Source organism: Notolepis coatsorum (assembly GCF_963971535.1).
Source record: "Notolepis coatsorum genome assembly, chromosome: 10".
Lineage (NCBI taxonomy): Eukaryota > Metazoa > Chordata > Actinopteri > Aulopiformes > Paralepididae > Notolepis > Notolepis coatsorum.
Genome location: NC_140174.1, coordinates 48,611,498 through 48,629,454, shown reverse-complemented (window position 1 = coordinate 48,629,454; position 17,957 = coordinate 48,611,498). Strand labels below are relative to the sequence as shown.

The window sequence follows — 17,957 nt, the reverse complement described above, 5'->3', positions numbered from 1 at the left end:
AGAAAGTGGCTGGGAGTAAATCATTAGGCCCCTCAGTCTGGGCTGTAAGGTTCAACCGGTGGCCTCGGCCCACATTCTTCACATTGTTTGGTCCAGCTGAGCTGTCAGTCAGGTGAGATGGGGATTAAAACCTGAAGACTACTGACGGGTGTGATGAATGGCCAGAGTCACCCGCATGGCCACACGATTGTGCGTGCACACACACACACACACATACATGCACACACGCAACAACAACAACAACAACAACATAATAACCCTAATCTCAGGAAACCCAGAATTGTGTGTGGTGGGAGGGGGTTAGACAATAATTAGACAACATGTAACCCACTAAACCCATATTACATACTACAGTAGTAGGCTAAGACTTGGTCAGATCTATTAGGTTTCAGCCATGAATCCACTGACATGACACATCTGGAAGTCATCTGGGTCATCAGGATGAATTGCATTCCAGCCGTCAAATGCTTAACCGAGGGCAGGTAGTTAATTCGATAACCACATCCCTTCGCATTGTGGAAGAAAGAAAGACGTGCGAGTCACAAAACCCTTCGCAAAAGGTTACAATTCAGGAATTTCTATAGTTTCCTCCTGGGAGACACGATAGGACTTTTCCTCTCCTTCTCACTTCCTTCCCGTACAGGAAACAGATATTGAGAATCCCCTGGACGTGGCACGTGTTTCTGGTGAGCGTTAAAAAGTCGACTTCAGTTCCAATCGTGCGGAGCATGTGGCTTCACATTGAGGCCTTGTCCGTCACTAGCCTGTCACAACAGCTTCTGGACCGCTAGCTACTATCTCTGACGTTGCCCGTGCTTCCTTCTGACTTCCCATTGCCCTGGCACTGGACTCTTCATTTGGGTGGTGTACATTTTCGAGCATCCACGGGTCACTGGTTGGGCGAGAAAGCAGGCCGCGGCTGCAGAGGTCGAAACACCTGGCTGTGACATTTTCAAGGGGCTGAGAGAAGTTCAAAATAGGAACCAGTCAACCGTGAAATGTCACTGTGTGAGTTTAAAATTTTAATGGGACTCCATAGTTGTTTTTTAAATCTTTATGCAGGGTGTTTTGACAAGCAACAATACCAGAAATCAAACCTGTCAAACAAGATTATATCTAGTGCAATCTCCAGGGGGGTGATATCTAGCGCAATCAAGGTCAAGTGATGCACCACTTCATTTTAAAATCATGCTTTCCTTTTTTAATAATAATGCAGCTTAGAGTAGACAAATCTCTTTTATGGACTTTAAACTATAATTACAAGTATGTCTTTCATGGACAAACACACTGCATTTAGTAGCGCAAACACATCTGTTACTGCTCAACAAAACATTTCTACTAATTTAAAATGATCCAAACCCGATTCGACATAATGCGAAAATTATGACACATAATCAGAATTACCGCTGGGGCTTTTTCCACCGTACACAACAATAGTTTATAATTCAACCCATATGCGACATGATCTCATTACAGGCCAAGAACCAAACGATCCATGACATACATAACACATTTCTGTGTACATTGTTCTTAACATTGGGTGATCTGTCTTCCACATCTGCAGCTGACGCTTAAGGTCCCGAGAGTGCAGACTGAACCTGGAAAGTCAGCCCTTTGGTTTGGACGGCTCCAGCTTCCCGGAATGAAAACCACCACTATCCTATGGACAATTTAAAAACATGATCACCAATCTCCCTGCTTCAGTTTGTAGGCTAACTGTTTTTAATTTAGATCTTTTCTTGTAAAAGAAAAAAATAATTGCCCTTTTATATACAATGTCCGATTTATCTCAACTGATTTTCTTTTCCTTAACTTAATTATTTTCCTGTTTTAATATGTATATTCAATGCTGTCAATTATGTAATCTCGGCACCATTGAAAATGAGGTAAACCTCAATGGTCCTCATTCTTATAAGTGCCTTGGTAAATATCTTGGTAAAGATTTCGTACCAACAGATTTACCGAAATCCTCCTCCGGATTCCTGAACGCGTAAAACGGTCTACGTAAGTGGGGGGAAACGTTTGCAGCTGTGCTCCGCTGAATGGAGTACGTCACTCATTCTTAAACTTTCAGCGCCTGCCCGTATCCCTGGAATTTGTATACAGACACGCCCAGCCAGCTCCTTATAAGGCCAGTGCCGTGTGCAAAACGGAAGTAAGAAACACGTCAAAACACTCTGCTGTGTTGATCCTTGTATTCAACAGGTAGCGCAGACTTTCACAATTCGATTAGATTAAAATGTATTGTCGTCATACAGCACAAATACAATACAACATCAAACCAGAGTGCAAATGTAATAGTAAAGTGCAATAGTAGCATACAATGCACAGGTGATGGAACTGGTAAAATGCTTAATTTGAGATAAATAGTTGGTGATTGCGTCCATTCTACAGACATCCTCGGAATTAAATAATTATAATGATAATAATTACGACAATTACGTTTTGCATTTATAGTCATGACTCAATGAGGAATCAGCATTACACACACATGCACGCACGCGCTCCCAGTATCTTCACTAAGTCGCCTGCCTCACCTGCTGCATTTTAATAACCCAATCGCGCGATATAGTGGAATATAGACTAAGAATAGATGAACGAATTCCATATAAATCTATAGTTCATTAACGATGCAGCAGCTGATACTGTATCCTGCACACATGCGCGTGCGCATGCTCCGTATGTATAGTATCTTCACTAAGCCACCTGCCTCACCTGCTGCATTTTAACACATTGGTTGCCGTTCACGTAGATTTACGTTTCTGTGGCCCAGCGGTTAAGTGCCGGAAACGTAGATCTACGTTTTTGTCTCGGTTTTTCCTTTTATTCGCTATTGCCATTCATAATCCATCCAGGCACCTTGTGCATGCTGTACTGAATGTGTCTGAGATCGCAGATGGTCAATACCGCCGCCTAACGCCTTGCGGCCGGTATTGCACTCCATTTGAAACGATGTAGTTTGTTTTCTCGGCCGAGCTGCGGCGTGGAGGCGGGGTCTGAACACTCCGGCAAGACAAGCGGTCACCACGGTTGCCTCGACGAGTTCATCCGCCCGCCCGTTCATGTGCAATGCTGGATAACGTGGGACAGACTACCGCGACTAGTATTTTGAATGGCGATCAGATAATTGGATTATTCTTCGTGTTTATTGAATTACACAAAAACGCTGTTTTCGTGTCTTTTTCTGGGATTACTCAGAAGCACTCAAACTATATTCATATTCACCACGGTATAAAACGGAAATGTATAGATGAAAAAATTATCTGTTTTTTGCACGTTGACCGGAAGAAACCCACTGACAATCGACGGCGTTATTAGATCCATAGCTATAATATAAAATATAGGTTTAGCTCTACAAACAAGGTGAGCGCTTACATGGGGTTAATGAGCGGCAAGGCCTATGCACTTCCCGGAAGGGGCGTGGCACCCAATGTGTTAATAACCCAATCGTGCGATATAGTGGAATAGACTAAGAATAGATTAACGAATTCCATATAAATCTATAGTTCATTAACAATATGTTAGTGTTCCTATACACGCTGTGGCAGATATCATCCCCCTTCCCATGGCTACGTGAAGGATGGGAGATACTACTGCCAAGAGAGGAGAAGCAATTAGGCAGCTGATTAGGACTGATAGAACACACCTGTGCACCACAAGATCACCCACATCCCATACAGACACACACCAGACACACATAACATAAAACACTAGGACAGACAGAGTATGGTTGAGTGGAGGTGAGGTAGGAACGGAGTACAGAGGGAGAGAGATTGTGATACGGAGTTTTGTGAGGTGAGAGGTAGTTGAGAGGAGAGGTGAAGGCGAGAAGGTGTTCGTTGTGTACTGGACCCTAGACTGGCTGAGAAACCCCCTTGTGTACTGACCCTGGACCGGAAGACAAACTCTGAGTATTGAACAATCCCTTTTTTTGTACGAGAGCCTGATATGTGTTTTGACCCTGGACTGTTATACGATTACCCTATTGCCCATTGTACTTGTTCTGTTAATCAATAAATATTATTTATTTATTGAAATTGTGCTTGTGTGGACATTGAAATTGTTTGTTTTGGTCCGTGTCGAGCCTGAACACCACCAGGCTCGTCACAACGCATACACGCTCACGTGCGCGCCGTAATGCGACATCGATATGATAATAATAATATTTTATATAATCTCCCAAAATGAGATTAGATTAGATTAAAATGTATTGTCATCATACAGCACAAGTACAATACAACGAAAATAAGTTTGGCATCTAACCAGAGTGCAAATGTAAGTACAATAGTAACATATATCAAGCCATTTCTACACTGGCTCTTAGATGTGCGCAAGCAATATAATACATAAATAAAACCAACAATAAATAATATAATAATAACAAGACGGTATATGGCATATTAATACAGTATATTCCACTATACAGTAGTTATATCCGCGGCAATCGGTTTAGTTCTTATTTATTTAGTTTGCAGTGTGTGTGTGTAATGCTCACAATGCCTCATTGAGTCAAGACTATAAATGCAAAACGTAATTATGAATTACACAAATATTGTCGTATTAATTATCATTATAATTATTTAATTCCAGGGATGTCTGTAGTATCGACAATCCCCAATGACTTGTCCCAGAGAAAGCTGTTGAAACCACGAGCGCACAAGTCTGTCCGACTTACAACTGCCTTTTCGAGTACGTAAATCCTACGTAAATCCTACAAAGAATTTACAATACGAAGCCGTTCGAGAATGCCAAATAAGTACGTAAATCGAGTTACGAAGGAATTCCTTGGTAAGTTTTACGTATGTCCGTTCGAGAATGAGGACCAATGTCTCTTCGACAATTAAATAGGTCTGAAAATAGGTTTGGAAAGGAAATTATATCTGACCATCTAACATCTACTATAGCAGCCTCTCTCTAGTCTACTGCAATGGTTCTCAACCTACATGTATTTGATTATGGTGAACCCTCATACAAGAATCCAAGTCCATGGCACACCTGAATATTTTCCTTGGGAAATATTCCATGCGATTTCTTTTGTGGGAACAGGGTGGAAATAAATCCCAACCTGAGCATGACATGACCGGCGTGTGAATATAGTTATATATGAAATATTATGTGCTTCATATGGCATTTACAAGGAAAATATTCAAGTGTGCCATGGACCTGGATTCTTGTATGAGCGCTCCGCATCATCAAATACCTGTAGGTTAAAAACAATTGCTTTTGACTAGACTAGAGAGCAGCTTAACTCATTGACCGCCATGTTGGGAACGGGATATGACTATGTGCTGCCAACGCATTAAACCTATGGAGTCGCTCACCTTGTTTGCAGGGCTATAACTATATATATATATTATAGCTATGGATGCAATAATATGGCCCATTTGGCATCGAGTATCTATCGTTCAAGATGTGAAAAAGAAAAAAAATGTCCATCCATACGTTCCCGTTTTATACCGTGGTGAATATAAGTATGGTTTTAGAGCGGTTTAGGGTAATTCCTGGGAGGCTAGTAATAGGCTGCAACGCATATTATACTTAATCCATTGGCATTTCGTCCCTATACACGCTACAATAAAAAATTCAAATGCATATGATCGGTATATTATGTTCCATCATGAATGCATGAAAGGGGGGGGGGGGGTCTCGTCTCTGATTAATTGATTGTCAATAATGGCATTCGTTAGTACAACAGCATACGCTGATCAGGGCGATGGCTATGAAAACAAGGCACGATCAAGCTGAAATTGACGTTAAATTGCTCTTACCTGTGGCCGGTGAGATTCCAAAAAGAATATTCCAATTATTTGATTGCCATCCGGTAGATCGTATGTCCATTTGGCTCACGACATAACCCACCACAGCATAATGAATCGGGGGTCCCGAAAACTATTCAATGCGATCGGGTGAAGCTCTCGGTCCAGGCGACTAGAAAACTCCGCCCGGAGGAATTTCAATGACACACAGCCACATACACAGTCTCAAAGGGAGTGCAACATCGGCCGCATACCACAGGTGGCGGTATTGGACTTTTGCGATCTCAGACTCATTCCCTATGGTTACACAGGCTCCCTGGATGGATAACGATTGGAAATAGCGAATAAAAGAAATAACAATCAAATAACGTATATATACATGGTTCAATGATTGGCGGACTAACACGTATTAAATCGTTGTTGGCGGCCATTGAGTTAACTGTGATTGTTGGAAAAATCTTTATATTTTATATAATGTAATATCTTTGTTTGACGGTGCCTTTTTTTTTTTACATAATGAGCAAAATCTCATGGCACACTTGAACTGACTTCAAGGCACATCCGTTGAGAACCACTGAGACAACGCAAATACTGAGGGCTCCAAAGTCACCTGGCAACACTAGGTAAATTCCTTAATGACATTACACACACACACACACACACACACACACACACACACACACACACACACACACACACACACACACACACACACACACACACACACACATGTACACACACACACACACACACACATGTACACACACATGTACACATTCATACACAGACACACACATGCATGTACACATTCACACACATGTACACATTCATACACACACACATGCACGCACACATACACAATCAGCACAAGGCCCCTACTGTCCCATATCATAATGGCCCAGTGTGGCAAAGCAATAAGCCTGATTGGTGTATTAGAACGTCGTCAGGGGGGGGTAACTCAGCTCTTTATTCTCAGTCTGTCTCTGATTATTTTCATTTCTTAAACAAAAAAAATCAGGAGGAGCCAACAAAGAAAGTCCCATGGAGGGCTGCCTGGTCGAATTTCCACAGATGTTGTAAGAGTCTATTGTTAGTCTCCAAACTCAAGAGTTTGACTTGTGGATCTTTGCACAATGAGACGGGCCTCCACAAGCATGTGAGGAATATACATACATCTCCCAAATGTTTATATCCATTGAGATATTTAGCAAGAGGCACTTGGAGCCTGGCATTGAGAACCTTATATGATGTTATTGTAGTTTAAACCTCAGACCTTGGTGATGTAGTACACACACTGCTGAAAGGTCAGCATGATAACACCTCTCACCTTGGTGATGTAGTACACACACTGCTGAGAGGTCAGCATGTTGACACCTCTCACCTTGGTGATGTAGTACACACACTGCTGAAAGGTCAGCATGTTGACACCTCTCACCTTGGTGATGTAGTACACACACTGCTGAAAGGTCAGCATGTTGACACCTCTCACCTTGGTGATGTAGTACACACACTGCTGAAAGGTCAGCATGTTGACACCTCTCACCTTGGTGATGTAGTACACACACTGCTGAAAGGTCAGCATGATGACACCTCTCACCTTGGTGATGTAGTACACACACTGCTGAAAGGTCAGCATGTTGACACCTCTCACCTTGGTGATGTAGTACACACACTGCTGAGAGGTCAGCATGTTGACACCTCTCACCTTGGTGATGTAGTACACACACTGCTGTGAGGTCAGCATGATGACTCCTCTCACCTTGGTGATGTAGTACACACACTGCTGAAAGGTCAGCATGATGACCTCTTCCAGGACTGTCATGGTCTCCTCACTGGCCGAACGGACACACGACAGTCGCAGCTCCAACAGGGCTGAACACACATAAACACACACACACACACACACACACACACACACACACACACACGCACACGCACACGCACACGCATACACACACACAAATACACATTCTTTAGATGTGCTACTGTAACTGAAACACAGTATTCATATGTAGGAGGTCACTGAGGAGCTACTAACCCATGTTTTCCTCCTCCCTGTCCTCCTCCTCTTCCCGTTCTCCATCCTCCTCCTGCTGTTGCTCCCTTTGGGTTCTCCAGTCCAGAATGAGAGGCAGCTTGTGCTGGATGAAATGCAGCAGCTCCAGGCCATTGGACATCCATATGACCAGGGGGTGCAGACCCGACATCAGCTCCTCCAGATCCAGGGGCTGTGGCTCCTCTGGGTCTGAACCTTCACCACTGAGGGCAGGGATAGAACAGAACAGGTCTGAAATCAGTTTGTAGTCACAAATGATAGCGAAAACTAAAACCCTGAGGGACTGCTTACGGTACGTGCACTTACACTTCAGGTTGAGCAGCAGCGAGCTCCTTTGTGCATTCCTGAGGAAATATTTAAAACGTTATTTTGATCAGTGCAATCGGTGTGCTGTACATTAGAGATCAGTTGAAATCAAATCCAGGAGAAACCTCAATGTAACCACACCGGGAGGTCGTCCTAGAGCTCTAAATGTAACCACACTGGGAGGTCGTCCTAGAACGTTTTTGATAACTCACCCACATGGAGCTCTGAACCTGGCTGGCTATGTGCAGCAGCAGACTCACCCACATGGAGCTCTGAACCCGGCTGGCTATGTGCAGCAGAAGTCTGCGGAGGTCTGAGGTATGGAGGTCCGCAGCAGAATACTGGACACACAAACACAGCAGGAATGCTACAGTCAAAGCCGGGCCATCCGCCGCCATCCCCATGGCGACTATCTCCTTAAGAACGGGAACCTCTAGCTCCACCTCGTAGCGCAGAGCTACTTCGAGTCCCTCTGGGTCTCTGAGGAAGGGACTGTCTGTTTTTGGGCACCATTTTCCGCGGGGCCTGTGCGGGTCAGTGCAGGCCGAGATGCAGGTGTTGCAGAGGAGAGTGGAAGTAGGGGTAGTTGCAGGTGTAGAGGTGGAGCGGCCCAGTAGAACGACGGACAGGTCGGGCTCTGGAGTGCCATCGTTCAGTTCCTTCAAGGACAATTTTGAAGGGAGAAACATCATGTATACACATCAAGGTCATGGAGATAATAGTAGGATACAGCATACGATATAGTTTGCATAGGATGTAGTTTGTCGCAGTATTACCCATGCAGAAAACTGTGATGTCCGGCAGAATGCATTAAGAATTCTCAGTCAAACATCATAGGTTGGGTTTTTATTGGTGATATTGTGTAAGGTAGGCTAGGCTTATATAATATGCATTGGGAGCATAAATGGAATGGATGGTACAAGAAAAGATGGGTCTGGAAAATGTGACACATAAACCATCTATAGGGAAGTCGTGTAGAATATCTGTTTGAAAGTGTCTAATTGAAAGAAGGATTTTCGACAGCCCTTTTACTTGGGAAGATGTGTTGGATGAATGGAATCACCTTGTGCATCGTAACCAAGGCTACGGGGTCTTTGAACAAAAAGAGGTAGCGTTGTCCCAGACCAACGACATCACCGGGTCTAAGCTCCTCCTCTTTGCTCAGGGTCTTCCCATTCCTTGTTACCGTGGCACCCTGGCATGGTCGGAGCAGGGTAGGGTTTCCATTGCCATGGCGATGTAGGCAGCAGTGCCTTGGAAGGATGTCGGGGGCAAAGAGAACCAAGTCGACCTTTGACCCTCCTTCATTCTCACCACTTTGTCCAATCACAACGCTCTGCCTCGTGAGCAGGTAGATGACGAAGTCCTGAGGAGAGTAGAAAAGCCATTTAAGGAAGAGATGCATTAGGGCTTGGTGACATGGAAAGAATATTATGATATTCACATCAATTATGATATTTATTTCAACATATATCACCATATCTGCTTGGATGTTTCTGGCCAAATTCCCAATCATGTCTCTGACATCAAGGCCACCTAATCATCCCCCCCTTAATTGGTTGATATCAATCCCTGTCTCCTGAGCCAATTCAGCCATTGTGTAGTGTGATGTGTGCCTGGTGATAGATTTCGGTCATAATCAGCCAGTATCACCTCGTCACCTGTGTTCGTGAAGTCTTACTCCGAAGTCGACCTTCTCATACTGGCTGTACAACTGTTTCATCCCCGTTAATGCAATCCGTAATCAGAAGAATTCGACACTGGCAAACGTGGTACCTTTCTTGGGAAAACGTTGTTTATTCCATAAACAAAGCCTCGTACCAGATGTAACCAATTCTGTAATGTCCTTGAACAGTCTTAATTCATTCTTCTCCACCGTCTCTTATGCTATTAGTCCAATGGTTCTGGGCCTCGTCGTAGCCAACAACCATTCCCTGTTAGCCGAAGATAGCGATGATGTGGCACTCCATTCCTGCCCCCCTGCCCCCCCCCCCCCCGTGAGGGGAGGAATGATCCTTTCAAAGTCTCTGATCAACGCGTCTGCTCGCCTGTGCGTCGTGTCTTAATCTGGCTAGTCTCCTGAAGACCCCACAGCTTACCGTCTTCAAGTCTCGCGATGTCGACCTCTCTCTCGTGACTGTTACTATGGCAACGGCACTTTTTTTTATATATATATTTTTTTTTTTATTGCATTTTTACAGCTTTATTGGTCACGCAGGACCGACAGAGGAGAGGGCGAACGAGAGGAGAGGTGGGGAGGACATGCGACAAATAACGACGGGAGCTGGGATCGAACCCGGGTCGGCCACGTAGGTGCGCGAGGCACTATGGTATGCGCCACGAGGGCGCCCCTGGCAACGGCACTTTTGACCCAAATCACTATAGCAACGGCGATGTTGATATTACTAAACGATGTGGCCACACCACCATGTGAGAGCCCATACAATGTCCTTGGCTCGCTTGAGAGCTCAGCTGATAACAGGCCCTCGTCTGCAGCCTCACTGGAGCCAGACATAGTGACTGATACTGTCCTCTTCCAACTAATATCTACGAGTAGATGCCGTCATCTGCAGATATTTACATTATAATGCAGATATTTACATTATATACACATTGAAAAACAAGGATTCCTTCACTGGTGCCAGTGTATGGCACCCAAGGTTGGGTGCTACACAGTGGTGGTGAAAGAGGCAATTTCCAACCTACATTGTAAAGCGCTTTGAGTGTCTAGAAAAGCACTATGTAAATGCAATGATCATTCATTCATCTTCAGCTTAGTTTCTTAAATATTTGCAGTTTAACATTAATGTAGACAGCAAAATTGCATATGACTATTCACAAAACACACACACACAAACAAAATATGATCAGATGAGACAAATAAGATGATAAATCATGAATATTGATATATTGCCCTAACGTGCATATATTTTGCACATTATCATACAAGCGGTGATAAAAGGAGTGATACCCGAAATAGATATGTTATGTACTTCTCATTGTGGTGGCGTGTGTCTCATACCTTTGGGGGATTAGAATCATTACATAATCATGATCCAGGGTTTGATTTAGCGAACAAGAGCTTTAACAGTGAGTGGCAGACACCACAAGAAAAGACTCATTGTGGCTGACATTCCCCCATGTGATGTTTGTCTTTTCCAAAAAAAGAACAGGATAGAATTATTGTTGTTGTTATTATTATTATTATTATGAATAATCTGAATGAATTAGCAAAATCCCTAATCCCTTGTTCATAAGAACACAAGCACACTGACGGAAATCACTGAAGTTTGTAAGATAGTGAGTGTGTGTTTGTGTGTGTGGTCGTCTGCACGTGTGTGTATGTGCGTGAGTGGGTGGGGTGGGCAATGTGCATAAGCTCTGCCCTAAAGCCCGGGTCGCTCTTTGCCTGCTGGTAATCACTCAGGAAGCAGTGCCACTGCTGTCTCATGCCGTTTCCTGATCGCTGTTTTGACACGCAGCGGTTTTCTATCTACGCACGCTGACCTCTCTCCCAGAACCGCTCTCCCTTCTGTATTCCTCTGTGATTCTTTCCAGGCAGAAAATAGGTTGGCAGAGATGTGGGGATAATGACACGATGTTCCCGTACCGCGTTTCACGAGATGTAAGACAGAGGACGGCGGGGGGACTGGGAACGCTGGAATACGCCGCTAATGTCTCCTCTGAAAACGGAGCCAGAGCTGAGGGGTGAATCTGAGGATATTGCAGAGAAGGCAGTGGTGTAGCTTACAAGGACTGCGCGCTTTGATATGTGTAGAATTATGTGTGTGTATGTGTGTGTGTGGGGGGGGGGGGGGGGGGGGGGGGGGTATTACCGGTATTGAGAAACATTTGGCATGAGACCTTTAAAGTTTAAACACATGATTGAGAAATGAATGCTCTGTCATTAAAGCTGCAATAAATTAAATTGACAATATTTTTCACATTTTCAAAACTTTTCAGAAGGCTTCGCTGAGCCGCGGTGTCTTACTTTATCAACCTTGCTATTTTTTTCAACACGATCGCAGTTTTATGTTTATATACATGATGAGGAGTTTACAGTGGCGAATTGCTGCCCTCCAGTGACCAGACAATTGTTATTACAGCTTTAAAGTGCAACTTCTGTTTGCAATCTGAATTCATTGAATTGATCCCATCACTGGTGTGTGTGTGTATGTGTGTGTGTGTGTGTGTGTGTGTGTGTGTGTGTGTGTGTGTGTGTGTGTGTGTGTGTGTGTGTGTGTGTGTGTGTGTGTGTGTGCTCATGCATGCGCGTTTGTGAGCGTTTGTGCTCAGTTGCACACAAATTTACCTATCTCACCCCCCACCCCCCAAGGGAAGCAACAGTTGTGATTGGAGGATCAAGAAAAGAGAGCACGGTTTGAGATAGGTCAATTGGTGTGAGAGATGGGGGTGGGCGGGAGGAGGGTGATCTCAGTAGAGTGTAAAGCAGATACCTGTGGGAGACTGTAGCCTTGCAGCAGCAGCAGGTAGGGACAGTCGTGGGGAGGGTGAATGGAGTACTGTGTGCTGTTCTCGTCACTGCTCTCCGTCTCCTCCCTCTCCGTCTCCTCCCTCTCCGTCTCCTCCCTCTCCATCTCCTCTCTCTCCATGTCCTCTCTCTCCGACTCCTGCTCCGCTCTCCTGCCCCGGGGCAGACAGAGGCCCTCTGTGTCGCCCCCCGACCCTGCGCCCCCCTCGCGGGGTGGAATGGCGACGTGACTCTGAATGTGGTTCTGTGTCGGGTTAAGTTTGGCTGTGTTTTCCGGACTCTGGTTCTGGTTCTCCTGACAGTGGTTCTGGTCAGCGTCCTCCTCCTCCTGTGCCTCCTCGGTGTCTAAGCCCAGCAGGTCCATCTCGCTCTTGCTCCTCCACAGGGTCTGGCACCGGCCCCGGGCCATGGCCTTCTCCACCAGGGTAGAGGTCACCCTGGAGCGGCTCTTCTGGAGCTTACGGGCCTGAGCGTTGATGCCTGACGAGAGGTTGGAGAGACATAAAGAATAACACGAAAGCGGGCGCTGAATCAGAGAGAGCACTGTTGTCAAAACCACCAACACACATGGTTTGTATGAAAACAAGCAAGAGGGTGATCCAGAAACACTCTATCTGGGGGAAAGAAATCCTGATGAAAGGAGGTGTGTGTGTGTGTGTGTGTGTGTGTGTGTGTGTGTGTGTGTGTGTGTGTGTGTGTATGTGCGTGTGTGTGTATTTGTGTGTGTGTGTCTATGTGCATGTGTGCGCATGCATGTCTAGTGTGTGTGTGTTTGTGTCTGTGTGTGTGGGTGTGTGGGTCGGAGGTAGGGCTGACCTTCAAAAAGAAATTGGAATTGGAAGCTTCAGGGCCGAGATTCGATTTTAATTCGAAGCTTTGAGATATAATATATAATATATATAGAGTAATATATATATATTTTTTTTTATGTCGTGGGACTTGTACAGCACTTTGTTCAACTTTGTCAGTGCTGTAAAGTTTAAACCTTTTTAAATCTTAGACAAACGAAACACTTTGCTTTCGTGAAATATTGTAAGCCGTCATTTGAGGCTTTATAAAAGCAGCACAATGAACACAAATCTTAACAAAGAGAGGCAGAGTTGATTTTGCAACAACAAAAAAAAGAAAAAGAAACAATATCATTATATATTTCTTTATTTCTTTATTTTTTATAATCTAATGTTATTTTCATATTCGAATCCCATGCCCATCGAACGAAGCTTCGAAGCTTCGAAGTATTTAAGACAGCCTTAGTCGGAGGGCATATGCATGAGTGTGTGTGTGTGTGTGTGTGTGTGTGTGTGTGTGTGTGTGTGTGTGTGTGTGTGTGTGTGTGTGTGTGTGTATGCATGCGCAGGTGTGTCTGTGTGTGTTTATGAGTGTGTGTCTAGGTGTCTAGTGTGTGTACATGTGTGTGTGTGTGTGTGTGTGTGTGTGCGTGTGTGCGCGCGTGCCAGAGTAAACATGCAGGAGTTGCGTACAGGAAACAGACCCGAGTGGAAAGAGAGACAGAGATCATGGAAATGGAAGTTCACCACACACAGCGGGCATCCACAAGCTAACATCGATAGGAGGCTATCATCACAAGCTGTGCCATTCATAGAACAAACACATAACAGGAGACACTATGTCAGCCATGACTGGGGCTATCGGTACACAAACTGAACAAGCAGAGATAGTGAAAACGAGGAGGGGGGGGAATGAGAGCGCGGAAGGGCTAGATTACTACCGAGACCCGCCCCGAACACAGTGGAAAGTTGTGGTGCGGTTGCTTTTCTGTTGCATCGTATCCAACAGCAGAAGTCCAGATCTTATTTCCCCCCCAAAAAAATGCTTCAGTAAGTGAAGATGGATGAATGTTAAACAGGGTGAGGTTTAAGTTTAAATGGGGGGGTTGGTCTGTGAAATGTTCTCCTCCTGTGCCTGGGGACGGTGTGGTGGTTGGAGCTGTCTCTGTGGCCACGTGTAGCTACCCCTGCTGGCCTGGGATCCAGTCCGACAGAGGCCTTCTCTCCTGTGTCTCCCCTGCTCTGTCCCCCTCTCAGCCTCCCTGCTGTCTCTGTGTCTCCCCTGCTCTATCTCCCTCTCAGCCTCCCTGCTGTCTCTGTGTCTCCCCTGCTCTGTCCCCCTCTCAGCCTCCCTGCTGTCTCTGTGTCTCCCCTACTCTGTCCCCCTCTCAGCCTCCCTGCTGTCTCTGTGTCTCCCCTACTCTGTCTCCCTCTCAGCCTCCCTGCTGTCTCTGTGTCTCCCCTACTCTGTCTCTGATCCTCCCTTTAAACAGAGAGGATCTTTCCCTAAAGCCTAGGCCTGAGGTTCAAGATGGGTCGTATACCGGCAGTGACGGTGTCCTCCTCTTTGGACCTCTTCTCATCCACAGAGCTCCTCCTTTGGATCTCAAAGCGTCGCGCCAGGCCCTCTCTGGGTTTCCATAATGACTGCAGGAGGAGGGGCTTCTCATTGTCACCGACGACTCGGAAGCCTTCTGTCTTCCACCGGTGGTCGCCAATGGAGCCAATGGCATCACAGAGAACATATGAGCCCGCCTCCTCCTTGCTTAGACCATACCTGGATTACAAGGCAACATTTAACACTGGTAGCTTGCCTGTATAAGGTATGTATGGACATAATCTAAGGTCTAATCTAATAATGTAACTGACAATTCATTTGTTTGCAATTCACTTGTCAAATTAAAATGTTATCAGACAGAAGAAATCACACATACTGCTGGCTAACATGTTTACTTGTTAACAGTAATAGTAAGTCATTTCATGCATTACTTATTATTCATTTTAAAACATCATTAATAACTTATTAATTCGTTTTACATTGCTTTCATTGCTTTCATTGCTGCAATAAGAATCGGAAAAAAAATCTTAGGAAACAGCTAAAATGTTCTTTTACTCTACTGTAAAAATGCTATTAATCTCTCCATTACGTTTTTTGGTTGTAACATAAGCAAAGAATGACAGAAATTTGCTCTCTGGAGAGGCCCTCTCAACAGCCAGGCCAAAACCGGCCGTCTTTCACACAAGTCTGTGGTTGGCTCTAGAACTTTCCATAACTGCCATGTAAACGAACAATTTGGCACGCACGTAGTATGTGTATTATGCTCCAGTTATAACAAACAGCTGCCCTCTAGAAGAACAATGGGTCAATATGCCTTTGTTCATGTCTGAATGCATCATATGCTAATCGGACCAAGATACACAGGCTCTGATCACTTGTCATTCAGCGCATCACAGAATCCTTAGACAGCTTAGGTACAACATGCGTATCATAGCACATACTAAGTGGGTAGTATACTGTAACATACGAGTGAGTGTGCGTATGACCAATGAGCCGGTATGCCTATACACAATTGTGCCCATAGGCACGCACGCACACACACACACACCACTAGGGAACAGAGTCCCTTAAATTCACACCTTAATAAACCCTTCAATTATTATTATTATTAAATAAGAATTATGGTAAATGAAGAAATAAATTAAGTAGAATTGCGTATGGACTACGTAAAATTAAGGGGCAAAACCCCTGAATTTTACCCTTAAAAACCAGTTACGAGTCCTTAATTTAAATGAAACTCCTTAATTTACCCTGACATTTAACCCCTGATTGAAATTAAGGCATGTTTAAGGGGTCTGCAATGTTTTAGGTACCCCTTGATTTGTATTATTATTATATGCCGATTAAGGCATTTTTAAGCATTTGTAAGTTATGTTTAAGGCGTTTTTAAGGGAAGTGTGTTCCCTAGTGGCACACAGTAATCCATACCTTTCAAGGGCCTCTTTCACTAGCTCCCGTGCGCTGGAGTGAGTGGTGGCCAGGACACTCTTGTAGTGTGCCCCTTCACAGATCTCGCTGCCAAAGATCTTCAGGATTCCTGGAGCAGTTATCTGATTGGACAGCTCAAATGGGTCATCTGTTATCGGTGTGTTCCCAGAAGACACTAGGTGACAGAAACATGACCAGCAAAGAAATAAGGTTTTTATCATCCCGAGGGAAATTTGACACTACAAATCGCTCACATTAAACATTTAGACATTTAGACAGAACAAAGTCACGAATAAGAATAACAAAACAAATTGCCTAAGAATAAGAATAGAATATACAGTAAAAATTATATAGTAAAAATATACAGTGTGCTGGGAAGTGCCAATGATGACAGAAGCTCCTTTATGAAATTGGAAATGGACAAACTCCAAAATGTGTCACTTGATGACATTACATATTCTCGAGGCTCTGCTTTGCAGCTTGTTTATATTTATAGATACTGACTTAACTGTCACAGATCATTGGAATAGCACAACGCCTTCCAAGAAAAGTAGTCCAATGACAACATTGTAGGTCAGAACCAAAAACAAGAAAAGTCTGGACGTGACCGAAGACAAACGTAATGTTCTATAAGCGACACAATCTACATACTGTTGTCCTTCCTGGCGTGGCCATACAGCGATGACTTCAGCTCTCCAGCTAGTGCCATAGGGCTGGAGTTGGGGGAGGGGCCCCGGAGGAAAACACCCGACAGACGGTTGGTATGGCGACGAACGCGGCTCTTGCTGGGCTGTCTGACAATCACACTCACACTCTCTGCTGACCTGGCAGAAGAGCTGGAGGAGCCCGACCTGAGGGGAGACGGAGGAGGAGGGGGAGATGGATGAAGAAGATATATATTTTTTTTTAATAAATATATATATTTATATTTTTTATAAGTATGTATATGACAACTTTGGCAAATACCAATAACCAATATTAACATTTATATTAAGGCTGATAACCGATATTATACCATTCATTCATTCATACAATGAGTCACATTTAAACATTGGAATGATTAGTCAGCATTATTGAGGAGTATTTCAACCACATGTAGTTAAACATACTGAATAATTGACATAGTTGAACAATTCTGCAGTAGTTGTTTTACTTGTAATTATTTCATACGTAGTGCTAGTTTCTAGTATATACTGTAGCTTACCAAGAAAATAGCATGTTTGTCAATCAATCAAGCCATCAAGCAATCAAGCAAGAAAGCAATACATAGGCATAGTTTTTCTTCTTTTTTTTGGGAGATAATCGTTCTTATTTTGACTTGTCTCTCTGTTTTCTTTCTCTGCCTAAAACCCAGGCTCTTGAGATCTAACTGGGTTGAGTCTAGCTGTTGTTCTGCACATCACAATTTAACTTAGATGTATCTGGCCTACCTAAACAACGTTATCAAAGTTGTTACAGACAAAAGTATTTACACTTTACAAGCAAGTTAACCTCTGTGAACATTTTGAGAGTAATCCTGCTCTGTGGGCCAGGTCACACGTGTTGTGAATTTGAGAGACATGTCATAGCTACT

The 17,957-nt window shown here is 44.1% G+C and overlaps 1 protein-coding gene across 5 annotated transcripts in view; it reads right to left on the bottom strand.

Annotated features, from left to right (window-relative positions):
- radil2b (Ras association and DIL domains 2b) overlaps nt 1-17,957 on the bottom strand; it is a 37,877-nt gene that overhangs the window by 16,592 nt on the left and 3,328 nt on the right. For all 5 annotated transcript variants that reach the window (XM_084322362.1, XM_084322363.1, XM_084322365.1 and 2 more), the window contains exons 2-10: nt 17,036-17,235; nt 16,385-16,559; nt 14,943-15,175; nt 12,576-13,090; nt 9,182-9,484; nt 8,379-8,777; nt 8,119-8,156; nt 7,795-8,015; nt 7,516-7,628 (exon numbers count right to left, since the gene is read on the bottom strand). In XM_084322362.1, the coding sequence (XP_084178488.1) occupies nt 7,516-7,628; nt 7,795-8,015; nt 8,119-8,156; nt 8,379-8,777; nt 9,182-9,484; nt 12,576-13,090; nt 14,943-15,175; nt 16,385-16,559; nt 17,036-17,235 (2,197 nt within the window). The remainder of the gene's footprint in view (nt 1-7,515; nt 7,629-7,794; nt 8,016-8,118; nt 8,157-8,378; nt 8,778-9,181; nt 9,485-12,575; nt 13,091-14,942; nt 15,176-16,384; nt 16,560-17,035; nt 17,236-17,957) is intronic.